This window comes from Balaenoptera musculus, chromosome 14, assembly GCF_009873245.2.
Source record: "Balaenoptera musculus isolate JJ_BM4_2016_0621 chromosome 14, mBalMus1.pri.v3, whole genome shotgun sequence".
NCBI lineage: Eukaryota > Metazoa > Chordata > Mammalia > Artiodactyla > Balaenopteridae > Balaenoptera > Balaenoptera musculus.
This window is the reverse complement of record NC_045798.1, coordinates 31,875,569-31,893,032: the sequence shown is the minus strand read 5'-3', so window position 1 is coordinate 31,893,032 and position 17,464 is coordinate 31,875,569. Positions and strand designations below refer to the sequence as shown.

Sequence of the window (17,464 nt, the reverse complement as noted above, 5' to 3'; positions counted from 1 at the left end):
TTTTTTGGAAGAGTTTGAGAAGGATGGGTGTTAGCTCTTCTCTAAATGTTTGATAGAATTCACCTGTGAAGCCATCTGGTCCTGGACTTTTGTTTGTTGGAAGATTTTTAATCACAGTTTCAATTTCATTGCTTGTGATTGGTCTGTTCATATTTTCTGTTTCCTCCTGGTTCAGTCTTGGAAGGTTATACCTTTCTAAGAATTTGTCCATTTCTTCCAGGTTGTCCATTTTATTGGCATAGAGTTGCTTGTAGTAGTCTCTTAGGATGCTTTGTATTTCTGTGGTGTCCATTGTAACTTCTCCTTTTTCATTTCTAATTTTATTGATTTGAGTCCTCTCCCTCCTTTTCTTGATGAGTCTGACTAAAGGTTTATCAGTTTTTTTATCTTCTCAAAGAACCAGCTTTTAGTTGTATTGATCTTTGCTATTGTTTTCTTTGTTTCTATTTCATTTATTTCTGCTGTGATCTTTATGATTTCTTTCTTTCTACTAACTTTGGGTTTTATTTGTTCTTCTTTCTCTAGTTCCTTTAGGTGCAAAGTTAGATTGTTTATTTGAGATTTTCTTGTTTCTTGAGGTAGGATTGTATTACTATAAACTTCCCTGTTAGAGCTGCTTTTGCTGCATCCCATAGCTCTTGGATCATTGTGTTTTTGTTGTCATTTGTCTCTAGGTATTTTCTGATTTCCTCTTTGATTTCTTCAGTGATCTCTTGGTTATTTAGTAATGTATTGTTTAGGCTCCATGTGTTTGTGTTTTTTCACATTTTTTTTCCCTGTAATTGATTTCTAACCTCATAGTGTTGTGGTCAGAAAAGATGCTTGATATGATTTCAATTTTCTTACATTTAACAAGGCTTGATTTGTGACCCAAGATATGATCTACCCTGGAGAATGTTCAGTGTGCACTTGAGAAGAAAGTGTAATCTGCTCTTTTTGAATGGAATGTCCTATAAATATCAATTAAATCTGTCTGGTCTGTTGTGTCCTTTAAAGCTCATGTTCCTTATTAATTTTCTGTCTGGATGATCTGTCCATTGGTGTATGTGAGGTGTTAAAGTCCTCCACTCTTACTGTGTTACTGTTGATTTCCTCTTTTATAGTGGTTAGCATTTGCCTTATGTATTGAGGTCCTCCTGTGTTGGGTGCATATAAATTTATAATTGTTATATCTTCTTCTTGGATTGATCCCTTGATCATTATGTAGTGTCCTTCCTTGCCTCTTGTAACATTCTTTACTTTAAAGTCTAATTTATCTGATATGAGTATTGCTACTCCAGTTTTCTTTTGATTTCCATTTGCATGGAATATCTTTTTCCATCCCCTCACTTTCAGTCTGTATGTGTCCCTAGGTCTGAAGTGGGTCTCTTGTAGACAGCATATATATGGGTCTTTTTTTTTGTATCCATTCAGCAAGTCTATGTCTTTTGGTTGGAGCACTTAATCCATTCACATTTAGGGTAATTATCAATATGTATGTTCCTATTACCATTTTCTTAATTGTTTTGGGTTTGTTTCTTAAGTCCTTTTCTTCTGCTGTGTTTCCCACTTAGAGAAGTTCCTTTAGCATTTGTTGTAGAGCTGGTTTGGTGGGGCTGAATCCTCTTAGCTTTTGCTTCTCTGTAAAGCTTTTGATTTCTCTCTTGAATCTGAGTGAGATCCTTGCCGGGTAGAGTAATCTTGGCTGTAGGTTCTTCCCTTTCATCACTTTACATATGTCGTGCCACTCCCTTCCAGCTTGTAGAGTTTCTGTTGAGAAATCAGCTATTGGCCTTATGGGAGTTCCCTTGTATGTTATTTGTTGTTTTTCCCTTGTTGCTTTTAATAATTTTTCTTTGTCTTTAATTTTTGCCAATTTTATAACTCTGTGTCTCGGCGTGTTTCTCCTTGGGTTTATCCTGCCTGGGACTCTCTGCGCTTCCTGGACTTGGGTGGCTATTTCCTTTCCCATGTTAGGGAAGTTTTTGACTATAATCTCTTCAAATATTTTCTCTGGTCCTTTCTCTCTCTCTTCTCCTTCTGGGACCCCTATAATGTGAATGTTGGTGAGTTTAATGTTGTCGCAGAGGCCTCTTAGGCTGTCTTCATTTCTCTTCATTCTTTTTTCTTTATCCTGTTCTGTGGCAGTGAATTCCACCATTCTGTCTTCCAGGTCACTTATCTGTTCTTCTGCCTCAGTTATTCTGCTATTGATCCCTTCTAGAGTATTTTTCATTTCAGTTATTGTATTTTTCACCTCTATTTGTTTGTTCTTTAATTCTTCTAGGTGTTTGTTCTTTAACTCTTCTAGGTCTTTGTTAAACATTTCTTGCATCTTCTCGATCTTTGCCTCCATTCTTTTTATGAGGTCCCGGATCATCTTCACTATGATTATTCTCAATTCTTTTTCTGGAAAGTTGCCTGTCTCCACTTCATTTAGTTGTTTTTCTGGGGTTTTATCTTGTTCCTTCATCTGGTATGTAGTCTTCTGCCTTTTCATTTTGTCTGTCTTTCTGTGAATGTGGTTTTTGTTCCACAGGCTGCAGAATTGTAGTTCTTCTTGCTTCTGCTGTCTGCTCTCTGATGGATGAGGCTATCTAAGAGGCTTGTGTCGAGAATACTTTTCCATTGTATAAATATCTGTCTGTTTTCTGGTCAGTAGATATTTAGGTTGTTTGCACATTTTCCTTTCTTATTCTTTTGTTAGCAATGCTGCTAAGAACATTTCTATACATATCTCCTGGTGCCCCAGGGAAGAATTTCTCTAGAGATGTGGTTTTCACTCTTGCTGCAGTATGAAGTGTATTTTACATTGTGACACAGTCATACACACACCTGTAAATTTACAGGAGCGTGTGTAGGTAGAACTAAAACAAAATCTGCACAATCCTCACGTTTCAACCTAAAATGCACTCTAATGTTTTAGTTTCTATCTCTTTCTTTAAAACGAATGCTAATCTAAGAACTGAGGGACCCAGCCTGCATTCTGAAAAGCACTCCTCTAATCCAGAGTTTCTCAGACTTTAATGTGCACTAAAGATTCGGCTTCAGGAGGTCAGAGGTGTGGGCTTCCTGTTGGTGCCACTGCTTATTGTTCACCCCTTGTAATAGAGAAAATGTAGACTCAACCTGTCTGTTCCTCAATAGGAGGATGCGGAAGTAAACTATTTTTCATTTATTTACTGGAATTCGATACACCAGTTAAAATGATCTCTATGATCTATCCATAGATATAAACTAGATCTATGTATTTCAACTTGGCTGATGTTGAATCAGTCAAGTTGCAGAGAATGGTAGCATTTGTGTTAAATTTTAAGCATCCCAGATACATGTAATAAAAGTACAAAATCATGTCTGGAAATGACACATAATAACCTTAAGGTAGCCTGCAGGAACATGGAAAGGATTTGTATCAGCACTATTTTATTTCTTTAATCAAAAGTGATCTGAAGCAAAACACCTATGTTAATATTTGATATTAGTCGGTACACAGGTGGTTGTTTTATTTTGTACTTTTCAATGTGCTTTAAAGGTCTTATTACTTAAAATTTCAAAAACTTTAAACTAACACCAGAAAAGAATACTTTGTATTTAACAGAATAACATCTTTCAACCATTGTGGGACTCCTACCCTTATTCTTTACAGTTAGTCAGTTCAGGTGGAATAAAATATGACAGATGTTCATGTCAGTGAGTGCATTATCAATGCCAGCATTTCTTTATTTTGGACGGTTGAAAACAGTAATTTGTTTATTCCCTCTTTTTTTCCAACCCCCATTCAACAAACTCTTTACTTGAGAACATTAAATCTTAAAATTCTTTTTAAAAATTATCCTAGAAGACTTGGTGACACTAGCCTAAAACCAGACACCAAGGGTGACTAACCAAAGGCCTAAGATGTATTCTTTTACTTTAATTTTTTTAATGTACAAACCAAACCAAGACCTAAACAAAGCGTCTATACACAGTAGTCTTTTCAGGTTACCTGACACCACAGGTAAATGCTCCCTCCAGGCTGTCAGTGGTCACTTACGTTCAGAGCATGGGTGCAGCCTTACCCTCTTGCCTGAGAAGGTCTGTGTTCTCACCTTAGTCTGTGTCCTAGTCATGTTTTATGTAAGATAATCTTTACATTTCCCATAAGACATGAATAGGAATTCTTTCTACTGCGATCAAAATTAGAATCATCGGTAGAATTGATAAGTGGAGAGTCCATTTCCCAGCAACATAATGTAGTGGGTTACTTACCTTTACAATTTAGGCTGAGTCGAAACCACCACTTGGAAAACAGGAAAGACACTGTGAAGAATATGTCCATCCTAAACCAGGAAATATGGGAAAATGTTTGCTTCTTTGTGAGGCTTGGCATGGCTGCCCTTTCCTTCATTTATTCAATGACTGTTTTTTCAGCTCTTCGTACTATTTTTGAAATTCAGCTTGTTTTTTAGGAGGAAACTATTCTTTTTTATAGGATTGTGTGGTATATTTAAGAACAGATCGTTTTCAAGTGCGTTTCTTGATTCTAATCATGATGTAATGTAAGAATTACTAATGTGAAAAGTATTTTGGTGGAAGAGGCTATTCAAATTCATATAATTCTTATGACAAGTTTTCACTTATTTAATTACATCACAGGTATATAAAGCCTGTAGGGTAGCATAGGTTAAAGGTTGATATATTTCAGAACTTTCAACTACACTGACAAAGAGTACTTTCTAAACTATGGAAAACATCGGCTAACTCAAAAACTATAGCTATGTTGCTTACAAACAGTGCCATGTGCCTGGAACCTTTGCTGCTTAGGAATATTAAATGACTGAGTAGGCCAAGATAATACTAGTTAACCAGGTCTTTGCTCTGATTTAACTGAATAGTAAAGTAAATAAAGCTATTACCTTATTATTTTGTCACTTTCTTTTGTGTGACTGGCAAGGCAGAAATTCAGTAGCTGAAGATGACAAAAGGGGCCCACCATGCCATTCTGGTTGTTATTCCTTTTATTGTAATAGACCTCTGGAAAGTCCATGAAGAGGCAGAAAAGAGAAACCTGTTAGCAGGAGCCTTGGTTTGTAATCTGTGTTTTTGATTATCAATGACAGGTTTCTAAAATTACACCCAGATCTATCTCACAGGTTCTGAAATTGAGTTTCTGAAAAAGCACTGTAGTAGTAATGAAAGGTAAAGAGCAGAGTTCCAGAGAAATGAGCTGTGAATTGAACCTGCAATGGAAATTGATCCTATCAGTCAGTTTCTGCCCTTTTCCGTAGAAAAAGAGGACTGAGTGTAGAAGGAAGCGGGATCCCTGATTAAATAGGATGCCAAAGTGCTGGAGGCTAGAACCGGCTCGCTCGTCCCTCGGGTCAAGATTGCAAGTGTCAGACACCTCTGCTTGAAACCTGGCTCGAACTGGCAGAAAGAGAACAGAAGGAAAAATGCTGCCAGTGGTGCCAGCAAGGGAATTGGCGGGAACTCCCTGCCTAAGCTTCGGGCATGACAGCCACCGCACTCCTCAGGGGCACTGTTCTGGTCTCTTGTCGTGAGCCGGTGGGCCCAGACTGGATCCGCTGGCCTTATGACTTGTGCCAACGGGGCCTTCATTTACCCATCCTACTGTGGGCAGTGGGGATGTGAAGAGAACTGGCCTTGGAATCCACACACATCCTCCAAAGCATCTTTAGGATTGTAAGAAAAGAGAGGCAGATATCCTCCAACTAGTAAATACAATTAACTACCCTGTTATCTGACTCTTAAGAGATTTATTTTGTGCACGTGGAATGGTAGTAATAGTATGCCAAATTTGGGGAGCAGTATTTGCATTTTGCTCCCAGAAATGCCTTGTGAATTGCAATTAGCTGACTGAAATTACGCATTTCTATCTATGAAGTTGCCGTTTATTTCCTGCAGTGTGATCTGTGTCGACAGCAGTGCCCTTCAAAGTCTTCAGCGATCGTCAGCATAACTCACTAGGGGAAATGTCCCTGTGGAATGCCTCGTTCACAGCTTGCAGCACACTAATAGACACGGTTCTGGCGGAAACACTGAAGATGAAGGTGCTATAAAACACCAAATTAAGATGTAATCATTAGAAGCCATCACTGCATCAAAGCTCGGTTTTGCAGAATGGCAGAAGGAAAGGAGAAAAGGAGTAGTGAAATCTGGCAGTTTGCTTAACATGAGTTGAAAGGATTGTCAGATGCCCTTAGTCACTGGACATAGCCTAACAGTGCTATCGTCAAAGGGGATATTATCACAGGTACTTGGTAGCCCAGGACATTCAGTCTGTGTTATCAGATGTCATTTCCCATCTCACTTAGCGCTTGCCTTTGGGCCCTGGCAAGAGACAGTAGACTGTGTTGCCTGCATCGTCGTATTGATTCAACTTCTCTCTTAAGCTGTTGACTAAAGGGAGAAGCATTTAGGACTCATCCCTCCCCCTGCTGATAGGATTTGACTCCGCCATGTTGCTATTGACATATTAAGAGACACAACAGAACTGTACTTATGGTAGGCAAAGGTCCACAAAGGGCACAGATGGAAATATTCTGTTTGGAAATGATATTAAAATACTTTTAAAAAAGAAAAAAAAAACCGAAACAGATTTACAGATATCGAAAACAAACTTACGGTTACCAAAGGGGAAACGTTGGGGGAAGGGATCAATCAGGAGCTTGGGATGAACACATACACACTACCATTTATAAGATAGATAGCCAACAAGGACCTACTGTATAGCACAGGGAACTCTACTCAATATTCTGTGATAACCTCTATGAGAAAAAAATCTGAAAAAGAATGGACAAGTTATTGAACCCACCGTAGCCACAATTTTTTCATTTCTATACTGGGAAGAATAGTACTTAAGCCACAGGATTGTTTGAAGGAATAGAGATTATATACAAAACAACTCACACACAATAAGTACACACACAGTACGTGGTAGCTATTTTTTGTTTGTTTTATTTTTTGTTTTGTTTTGTTTTGCTAATCAGTGATTTTTTTTCATACTAATTACAGCTTTATTTTAATAAACCCTATCCTTGGTTATTATATCCTACTCTTCCAATAATGTTCTTTTTATTTTATACAGCAGGTTCTTATTACTCATCAATTTTATACACATCAGTGTATAAATGTCGATCCCAATCGCCCAACTCATCCCACCACCACCCCCACCCCCCTGCGGCTTTCCCCCCTTGGTGTCCATACGTTTGTTCTCTACATCTATGTATCAGTTTCTGCCCTCCAAACCGGTTCATCTGTACCATTTTTCTAGGTTCCACATATATGCATTAATATACAATACTTGTTTTTCTCTTTCTGACTTACTTCACTCTGTTTGATAGGCTCTAGATCCATCCATGTCTCAACAGATGACCCAATTTCGTTCCTTTTTATGGCTGAGTAATATTCTATTGTATATATGTACCACATCTTCTTTATCCATTCGTCTGTCGATGGGCATTTAGGTTGCTTCCATGACCTGGCTATTGTAAATAGTGCTGCAATGAACATTGGGGTAAATGTGTCTTTTTGAATTATGGTTTTCTCTGGGTATATGCCCAATAATGGGATTGCTGGATCATATGGTAATTCTATTTTTAGTATTTTAAGGAAGCTCTATACTGTTCTCCATAGTGGCTGTATCAATTTACATTCCCACCAACAGTGCAAGAGGGTTCCGTTTTCTCCACACCCTCTCCAGCATTTGTTGTTTGTAGATTTTCTGATGATGCACATTCTAACTGGTGTGAAGTGATATCTCACTGTAGTTTTGATTTGCATTTCTCTAATAAGTAGGGATGTTGAGCAGCTTTTCATGGGCTTCTTGGCCATCTGTATGTCTCTTTGGAGAAATGTCTATTCAGGTCTTCTGCCCATTTTTGGATTGGGTTGTTTGTTTTTTGAATCTTGAGCTGCATGAGCTGTTTATATATTTTGGAGATTAATCCTTTGTCCGTTGATTCGTTTGCAAATATCTTCTCCCATTCTGAGGGTTGTCTTTTCGTCTTGTTTATGGTTTCCTTTGCTGTGCAAAAGCTTTGAAGTTTCATTAGGTCCCATTTGTTTCTTTTTGTTTTTATTTCCATTCCTCTAGGAGGTGGATCAAAAAAGATCTTGATGTGATTTATGTCAAAGAGTGTTCTTTCTATATTTTCCTCTAAGAGTTTTATAGTGTCCAGTCTTACATTTAGGTCTCTAATCCATTTTGAGTTTATTTTTGTGTATGGTGTTAGGTAGTGTTCTAATTTCATTCTTTTACATGTAGCTGTCCAGTTTTCCTAGCACCACTTAGTGAAGAGACTGTCTTTTCTCCATTGTATATCCTTGCCTCCTTTGCCATAGATTAGTTGACCATAGGTGCGTGGGTTTATCTCTAGGCTTTCTATCTTGTTCCATTGATCTATGTTTCTGTTTTTGTGCCAGTACCATGTTGTCTTGATTACTGTAGCTTTATAGTATAGTCTGAAGTCAGGGAGTCTGATTCCTCCAGCTCCGTTTCTTTCCCTCAAGACTGCTTTGGCTATTCGGGATCTTTTGTGTCTCCATACAAATTTTAAGATTTTTTGTTCTAGTTCCATAAAAAATGCCATTGGTAATTTGATAGGGATTGCCTTGAATCTGTAGATTGCTTTGGGTAGTATAGTCATTTTCACAGTACTGATTTTTCCAATCCAAGAACATGGTATATCTCTCCATCTGTTGGTATCATCTTTAATTTCTTTCATCAGTGTCTTATAGTTTTCTGCATACAGGTGTTTTGTCTCCCTAGGTAGATTTATTCCTAGGTATTTTATTCTTTTTGTTGGAATGGTAAATGGGTGTGTTTCCTTAATTTCTCTTTCAGATTTTTCATCATTAGCATATAGGAATGCAAGAGATTTCTGTGCATTAATTTTGTATCCTGCAACTTTACCAAATTCATTGATTAGTGCTTGTAGTTTTCTAGTGGCATCTTTAGGATTCTCTATGTATAGTATCATGTCATCTGCAAACAGTGACAGTTTTACTTCTTCTTTTCCAATTTGTATTCCTTTAATTTCTTTTTCTTCTCTGATTGCCATGGTTAGGACTTCCAAAACTGTGTTGAATAATAGTGGTGAGAGTGGACATCCTTGTCTTCTTCCTGATCTTAGAGCATCAAACTAATGCTTTCAGTTTTTCACCATTGAGAACAATGTTTGCTGTGGGTTTGTTTTATATGGCCTTTATTATGTTGAGGTAGGTTCCCTCTATGCCCACTTTCTGGAGAGTTTTTATCATAAATGGGTGTTGAATTTTGTCAAAAGCTTTTTCTGCATCTATTGAGATGATCATATGGTTTTTATTCTTCAATTTGTTAATATGGTATATCACATTGATTGATTTGCATATATTGAAGAATCCTTGCATCCCTGGGATAAATCCCACTTGGTCATGGTATATGATCCTTTTAATGTGTTGTTGGATTCTGTTTGCTAGTATTTTGTTGAGGATTTTTGCATCTATATTCATCAGTGATATTGGTCTGTAATTTTCTTTTTTTGTAGTATCTTTGCCTGGTTTTGGTAACAGTGTGATGGTGGCCTCATAGAATGAGTTTGAGAGTGTTCCTTCCTCTGCAATTTTTTGGAAGAGTTTGAGAAGGATGGGTGTTAGCTCTTCTCTAAATGTTTGATAGAATTCACCTGTGAAGCCATCTGTTCCTGGACTTTTGTTTGTTGGAAGATTTTTAATCACAGTTTCAACTTCATTGCTTGTGATTGGTCTGTTCATATTTTCTATTTCTTCCTGGTTCAGTCTTGGAAGGTTATACCTTTCTAAAAATTTGTCCATTTCTTCCAGGTTCTCCATTTTATTGGCGTAGAGTTGCTTGTAGTAGTCTCCTAAGATGCTTCATATTTCTGCGGTGTCTGTTATAACTTCTCCGTTTTCATTTCTAATTTTATTGATTTGAGTCTCTCTATCTTTTTCTTGATGAGTCTGGCTAATGGTTTATCAATTTTGTTTATCTTCTCAAAGTTAGTTTTATTGATCTTTGCTCCTGTTTTCTTTTTTTCTATTTCATATATTTCTGCTCTGATCTTTATGATTTCTTTTCTTCTGCTAACTTTGGGTTTTGTTTGTTCTTCTTCCTGTAGTTCCTTTAGGTGTAAGGTTAGATTTTTTATTTGAGATTTTTCTTGTTTCTTGAGGTAGGCTTGTATAGCTATAAACTTCCCTCTTAGAACTGCTTTTGCTACATCCCATAGGTTTTGGATCATTGTGTTTTCATTGTCATTTGTCTCTAGGTATTTTTTGATTTCCTCTTTGATTTCTTCAGTGATTTCTTGGTTATTTAGTAACGTATTGTTTAGCCTCCATGTGTTTGTTTTTTTTTTTCTTTTTTTCCCCATGTAATTCATTTCTAATCTCATAGCGTTGTGGTCAGAAAAGATGCATGATATGATTTCAATTTTCTTAAATTTACTGGGGCTTGATTTGTGACCCAAGATGTGATCTATCCTGGAGAATGTTCTGTGCGCACTTGAGAAGAAAGTGTAATCTGCTGTTTGGATGGAATGTCCTATAAATATCAATTAAATCTATTTGGTCTATTGTGTCATTTAAAGCTTCTGTTTCCTTATTTATTTTCAATTTGGATGATCTGTCCATTGGTGTAAGTGAGGTGTTAAAGTCCCCCACTATTATTGTGTTACTGTCGATTTCCTCTTTTATAGCTGTTAGCAGTTGCCTTATGTATTGAGGTGCTCCTATGTTGGGTGCATATATATTTATACTTGTTATGTCTTCTTCTTGGATTGATCCACTGATCATTATGTAGTGTCCCTACTTGTCTCTTGTAACATTCTTTATTTTAAAGTCTATTTTATCTGATATGAGTATTGCTACTCCAGCTTTCTTTTGATTTCCATTTGCATGGCATATCTTTTTCCATCCCCTCACTTTCAGTCTGTATGTGTCCCTAGGTCTGAAGTGGGTCTCTTGTAGACAGCATATATATATGGGTCTTGTTTTTGTATCCATTCAGCAAGTTTTTGTCTTTTGATTGGAGCATTTAATCCATTCACATTTAGGGTAATTATCAATATGTATGTTCCTATGACCATTTTCTTAGTTGTTTTGGGTTTGTTTTTGTAGGTCCTTTTCTTCTCTTCTGTTTCCCACTTAGAGAAGTTCCTTTAGCATTTGTTGTAGAGCTGGTTTGGTGGTGCTGAATCCTCTTTGCTTTTGCTTGTCTGTAAAGCTTTTGATTTTTCCGTTGAATCTGAATGAGATCCTTGCTGGGTAGAGTAATCTTGGTTGTAGGTTCTTCCATTTCATCACTTTAAATATGTCCTGCCACTCCCTTCTGGCTTGTAGAGTTTCTGCTGAGAACTCAGCTGTTAACCTTACGGGGGTTCCCTTGTATGTTATTTGTCATTTTTCCCTTGCTGCTTTTAATAATTTTTCTTTGTCTTTAATTTTTGCCAATTTTATAACTCTGTGTCTCGGCGTGTTTCTCCTTGGGTTTATCCTGCCTGGAATTCTCTGCGCTTCCTGGACTTAGGTGGCTATTTCCTTTCCCATGTTAGGGAAGTTTTCGACTGTAATGTCTTCAAATATTTTCTCTGGTCCTTTCTCTCTCTCTTCTCCTTCTGGGACCCCTATAATGCGAATGTTGTTGTGCTTAATGTTGTCCCAGAGGTCTCTTAGGCTATCTTCATTTCTTTTCATTCTTTTTTCTTTCATGTGTTCTGCAGCAGTGAATTCTGCCATTCTGTCTTCCAGGTCACTTTTCCGTTCTTCTGCCTCAGTTATTCTGCTATTGATTCCTTCCAGTGTAGTTTTCATTTCAGTTATTGTATTGTTCATCTCTGTTTGTTTGTTCTTTAATTTTTCTAGATCGTTGTTAAACATTTCTTGCATCTTCTCGATCTTTGCCTCCATTCTTTTTCCGAGGTCCTGGATCATCTTCACTATCATTATTCTGAATTCTTTTTCTGGAAGGTTGCCTATCTCCACTTCATTTAGTTGTTTCTCTGGGGTTTTATCTTGTTCCTTCATCTGGTACATAGCCTTTTCATCTTGTCTATCTTTCTGTGATTGTGTTTTTTTTTTTTCCCTCAGGCTGAAGGATTGTAGTTCTTCTTGATTCTGCTGTCTGCCCTCTGGTGGATGAGGCTATCTAAGCGGCTTGTGCAAGTTTCCTGATGGGAGGGACTGGTGGTGGGTATAGCTGGGTGTTGCTCTGGTGGGCAGAGCTCAGTAATACTTTAATCCTCTTGTCTGCTGATGGGTGGGGCTGGGTTCCCTCCCTGTTGGTTGTTTGGCCTGAGGTGACCCAACACTGGAGCCCACAGGCTCTTTGGTGGGGCTAATGGCAGACTCTGGGAGGGCTTACGCCAAGGAGTACTTCCTAGAACTTCTGCTGTCAGCGTCCTTGTCCTCACAGTGAGACACAGCCACCCCCCGCCTCTGCAGGGGACCCTCCAACACTAGCAGGTAGGTGTGGTTCAGTCTCCTGTGGGGTCACTGCTCCTTCCCCTGAGTCCCGATGCACACACTACTTTCTGTGTGCCCTCCAAGAGTGGAGTCTCTGTTTCCCCCAGTCCTGTCAGAGTCCTGTAATCAAATCCCACTAGCCTTCAAAGTCTGATTCTGTAGGAATTCCTCCTCCCGTTGCCGGACCCCCAGGTTCAGAAGGCTGACGTGGGGCTCAGAACCTTCAATCCAGTGGGTGGACTTCTGTGGTATAAGTGTTCTCCAGTTTGTGAGTCACCCACCCAACAGTTATGGGATTTGATTTTATTGTGATTGCGCCCCTCCTACTGCCTCACTGTGGCTTCTCCTTTGCCTTTGGATGTGAGGTATCTTTTTTGGTGAGTTCCAGTGTCTTCCTGTCGATGATTGTTCAGCAGTTAGTTGTGATTCTGGTGTTCTCACAAGAGGGAGTGGGAGCATGTCCTTCTACCCATGGTAGCTATTATTTCTCAAGTTTTCATGCTTATTTTCACTTTCCAATTATAGATCTCTTTATATTCAGAAATGGTGACCACATTCAGGAAAACAAAAATCAAAATATATGGATCAATTGTATGTATGGATATACTAAAGCAAAGTATTTTAGATTAGTTTTTCCCCAAACCCGTGAAAGATAAACTTCTTAGAAAAGTGTAAGGTACATGATAAGGGCTCAGTAAATGTTATGTAGTTAGTATTACTGTATTTTCATCATCATTTCGTAAACAAGTTTAAGTTTTCTCATAAACAGCAAGGCCCTACTGTATAGCATAGGGAACTATATTTAATATCCTATGATAAACCATAATGAAAAGAATATTAAAAAAGAATGTGTACATATATACATATATATGTATAACTGAATCACTTTGTACAGCAGAAATTAACACAACATTGTAAATCAACTATACTTCAATAAAAGAATAGATATGCATAAAAAGAAAGTCTTCTCTGTATATATTCTTTCTTTTAAGCCCATCAGAATGCTTATAGTCCCTGCGTTTCATTTAGATTTCTAAGCTCAAAACTCTGTCCCTGGAGCTTGGACTTCAGGGGTAGCAAAGAACTACTTCAGCATTGACTGCGTGTAATTCTCTACAAATCACAACCCGAAAAGGCCTGGAGTTCTGTTCAGAAGTTTATGCTCTTTAATCATTGTATTATTTCAGGCTGAATTCTCAAGCTTTTACTCTGTTTTCCAATTACATAATGATGAATTAACTTAAAAAGATAAAAAATATATACATCAATTAGCATTAAGACTGCTTTTGTGTATCAGAGCCCCAGAGGAAAGAGCCTTAAGTAAAAGCACTGTATTTCTCTCTAATGAAAATTTTGGAAGTATACCATTCAGGGTTGGTATGGTAGTGCAGTGATTATCAGGAACCCTGGGTTCTTCATCATCATTGCTTTGAGTTCTTAATGTTTAAGCCTATTATGGTCCATCATGGCTGCATGAGCGTGAGACACCCTATCCTCAATCAAGCTAATAGGAAGGAAGGAGGAACAAGGATGGTGAGCCCCTTCCTTTCAAAGACACCGCCCAGAAACCATTCTTGACGTCTCACGTTGTGTGCTACCCACCAGAACTTGGGTAGAAGGATAGACCTCACTGCAGAAGAGACTGGAAATTGTAGTCCTTATTCTGGGTGGCCTCATGCCCAGCTAAGATTTAGGGGTTTTATTCATATGGAAGAAGAGAAGACAAGATACTGGGGATAAGGAGGATTATCTGTGATACCTGGGCTTCACTGGAACTTTTATTATTCTTTTCTCTTATGTTCTCTTTTTCCTTCTTTTGCATCTTAGATCCCATGCGCGGCCCAAGAAAATTGGAAGTCGTTGAAGTCAAATCTCGACAAATCACTCTCCGCTGGGAGCCATTTGGGTATAACGTGACTCGTTGCCATAGTTACAACCTCACAGTCCACTACTGTTACAAGGTTGGAGGGCAGGAACAAGTGAGAGAAGAAGTAAGCTGGGACACGGATAACTCACACCCTCAACACACCATCACCAACCTCTCCCCCTACACCAACGTCAGCGTGAAACTCATCCTCATGAATCCTGAGGGACGGAAGGAGAGCCAAGAACTCGTAGTACAGACGGATGAAGATCGTGAGTACTTTCAAGTGATATGTTTATGGGAAACATACAGTCTTTCAAAAAAGCAGCTCATGTTTCTTTCTAATTGAGATCTTTACACTGAAAATGGAAGGAAGAATTACTTACTGGGTTGAATAACACAGATGTGTATCTGTGCTGCTGTATACTGAAGCACTGATTAAAAGGGGTAAAAAGGGAATAAAGATCCAGAAGCTTATTTTAATTTTTATGAGTCATATAATTACTTTTCTACATATGATAATTCTGTATGGTTCTAAGTAGTTCTTCATTCAAGTTTTATCATCATGTTGGACTGAAGAGGTGTTGTTCTGGGTATTCGATTATTTATAAGAAATGCTCATTCAAACGGCATTCTGAAACATTTTTCATAGTTCAGATAAAAATTCAGCCCCAAATAAAGGCTGCCCTTGCTGTTCAACACAGTGCTGAGAAATTACCTCATTAGGTCGGTGGTCATGTAATAGATCATGCTTTTCCATAGGAACAATGCTGTAATTGGATATGACCTCAGTAACCAAGAATTCAATAAATAGACAGTGCATGTCTCCAGCAACTCATCAAAAAAAGCAAATACACAATTGCAATAAGCCTCTAAAATAATTTAAAATGGTGAAATGACACCTGGAATCCCATAGCATAGGTATAAATGTGCTTTTACACTGATTATACACGGGACTTTCATGTACAATAATGAGTCCATGTAGCACATAAAATACAGTGGTGGTTTATCGTATATTTGGTTTAAAATTCATTTGCCAGGCATCAGAGTAAGTGGCAAACAACCTGGGGAGCCACTTACTTACTCCTGGGAAAAATAGATTTCACCTTTTTCTCTTCAAGCAGCTGATTATGATCTTTATTGATTGTAACATGTGTTAAATGTTTATCACAACACTATTTTTTCATTTAAAGAGCTGACAAAGTATTTTTGACTGTTGATGACCTATGCAACACCAAGCATGTTGCTATAAAATAAAAACATGGAAACAGCCAGAGTAAATGGAAAGCTCGACCACATCTTCTCTTTTCTTTTTTTGTAGCCCCTCAAGTCCTGCCTGTGTTGGTTGCTCTCAAGTAGTTGTTTTATTCCAGTTTTTTTTGTGAGAAGTATAGTTTGATACGAGTCACTCAGTCTAGGCTGAGCATGGAAGCCCTATCTCTGTTTCTTCCAGATCTTCCTTGTCTCCCAGGAGAGACTCAAGAACGTTTCAGCACTGTCAGCAGGTCTTTTCTGGCCCCCTCCTCCCCTGCATTTTTGTATTTAATTTGGTCCTAACTCCTGTTGTTGCTACTTCCAAAATCTTAGATTGTTCTTTTTTTGACTTAATTATTTTTATTATATTTCTGTTTTTCATATGAAGAAACTGAGTCAGGAAAGTGAATGGTAAACCCAGAGGTCTGGTTCCAGAAACTGTGGCCTGTACTTCTATGTGCCAAAGTACTTCTAAGTACTTACTAATATGATCATTAGTATTCTAGAGGCCTTATTTATATAAACATTGATATTACTGTCTATTCTATCTTTCTGCCCTGAGGTATTTTTTTACAATCAGCTTTTTAATTGAAGTATAGTTAATTTACAGTGTTGTGTTAGTTTTAGGTTTACTGCAAAGTGATTCATTTATATATATATATTCTTTTTCAGATTCTTTTTCATTATAGGTTATTACAAGATATTGAGTATAGTTCTTTGTGCTCTACAGTAGGTCCTTATTGGTTATTTTATACACAGTAGTGTGTATCTGTTAATCCCAAACTCCTAATTTATCTCTTCCCTGCCCCCTACCTTTCCCCTTTGGTAACCATAAGCTTGTTTTCTGTGTCTGTGGGTCTATTTCTGTTTTGTCAAAAAGTTCATTTGTATCATTTTTTTAGATTCCGCCTATAAGTGATATCATGTGATATTGGTCTTTGTCTGACTTACTTCACATAATATGATAATAGATTGTTCTTTTCTCCCAACTTCCACTACCTATATCCAGATTTTATGCTGAAATTTCTGTAGTAGTTTCTAGCCTTTTATTGTAGTTCCAGCTTTGTCCAGTTCCAGTGCCCTCTACTTGTTCCCTAAACTAATCTCTAAAATACATGTGCATCATGTTACTCTCTCCACAAGAGCCGTCAGTGACTCTCTTTACCCATATCTCGGTATTCCAGGCCCAGGCTCTAGACCTGGTAGCTTTTCCTCCCCGACAGTGCATCCTGCAGAGACGTGCCCTGGGTGCTGGCCCTGCTGCCACACTCCATGCATCCTGAGTGCTCCCTCACTGTCCTCCTCTGCACGTCCTCCCCACCTGGCTGCCTACGTTCCATCTCCTCCACGACCCTCCAAAGTTCTCCTCAAGTTCAGATCCTTCATGAAGCTGTCTCCAACTCTCTCACCCTCATTCCTCTCTCATCCTTCTGACCTCATTTGCACTTGACAAGATCTTTAAATCTCTGAGCCTTAATTTCCTCATCTGAGAAGCAAGAATAATACAGTTCTCCAGCATATTAGGGTTAGAAGCCATTTCCATTGGGTGCTATTTGTAGCTGCAGAGAGGGGCGTTTTAATAGGTGAGCGTTATTATTGTTATTGTAAGAACTCAGAGGAACTTATCGTGCCCCTTTCTTGTTCTCTCATTATGTTATATATAATTTTTTCCTCTTAACTGTAAACCACTTGAGAGAAGAAGCCATCTAATTTTCTTCTATAGCAATTTGCATGGTATTGAGTAGGTAGTAAGTACTCAAAATACTTATTAGTCTTTAAAGAAAATAGTAAAATTTGCTGATAATCATTTAATTCAGGCTTAAATCAACAGTAATGTTTCCATCAATGAGAGAGGAAAGTCAAGTGCAGTCGTTTCTAGAGATGAGAGATGTTTTCCTGAAGCAT

The 17,464-nt window shown here is 38.0% G+C and overlaps 1 protein-coding gene across 6 annotated transcripts in view; it reads left to right on the top strand.

Annotated features, from left to right (window-relative positions):
* PTPRM (protein tyrosine phosphatase receptor type M) overlaps window positions 1-17,464 on the top strand; it is a 749,712-nt gene that overhangs the window by 417,786 nt on the left and 314,462 nt on the right. For all 6 annotated transcript variants that reach the window (XM_036823982.1, XM_036823981.1, XM_036823980.1 and 3 more), the window contains exon 8: window positions 14,269-14,577. In XM_036823982.1, coding sequence (XP_036679877.1) covers window positions 14,269-14,577 — 309 coding nt within the window. The remainder of the gene's footprint in view (window positions 1-14,268; window positions 14,578-17,464) is intronic.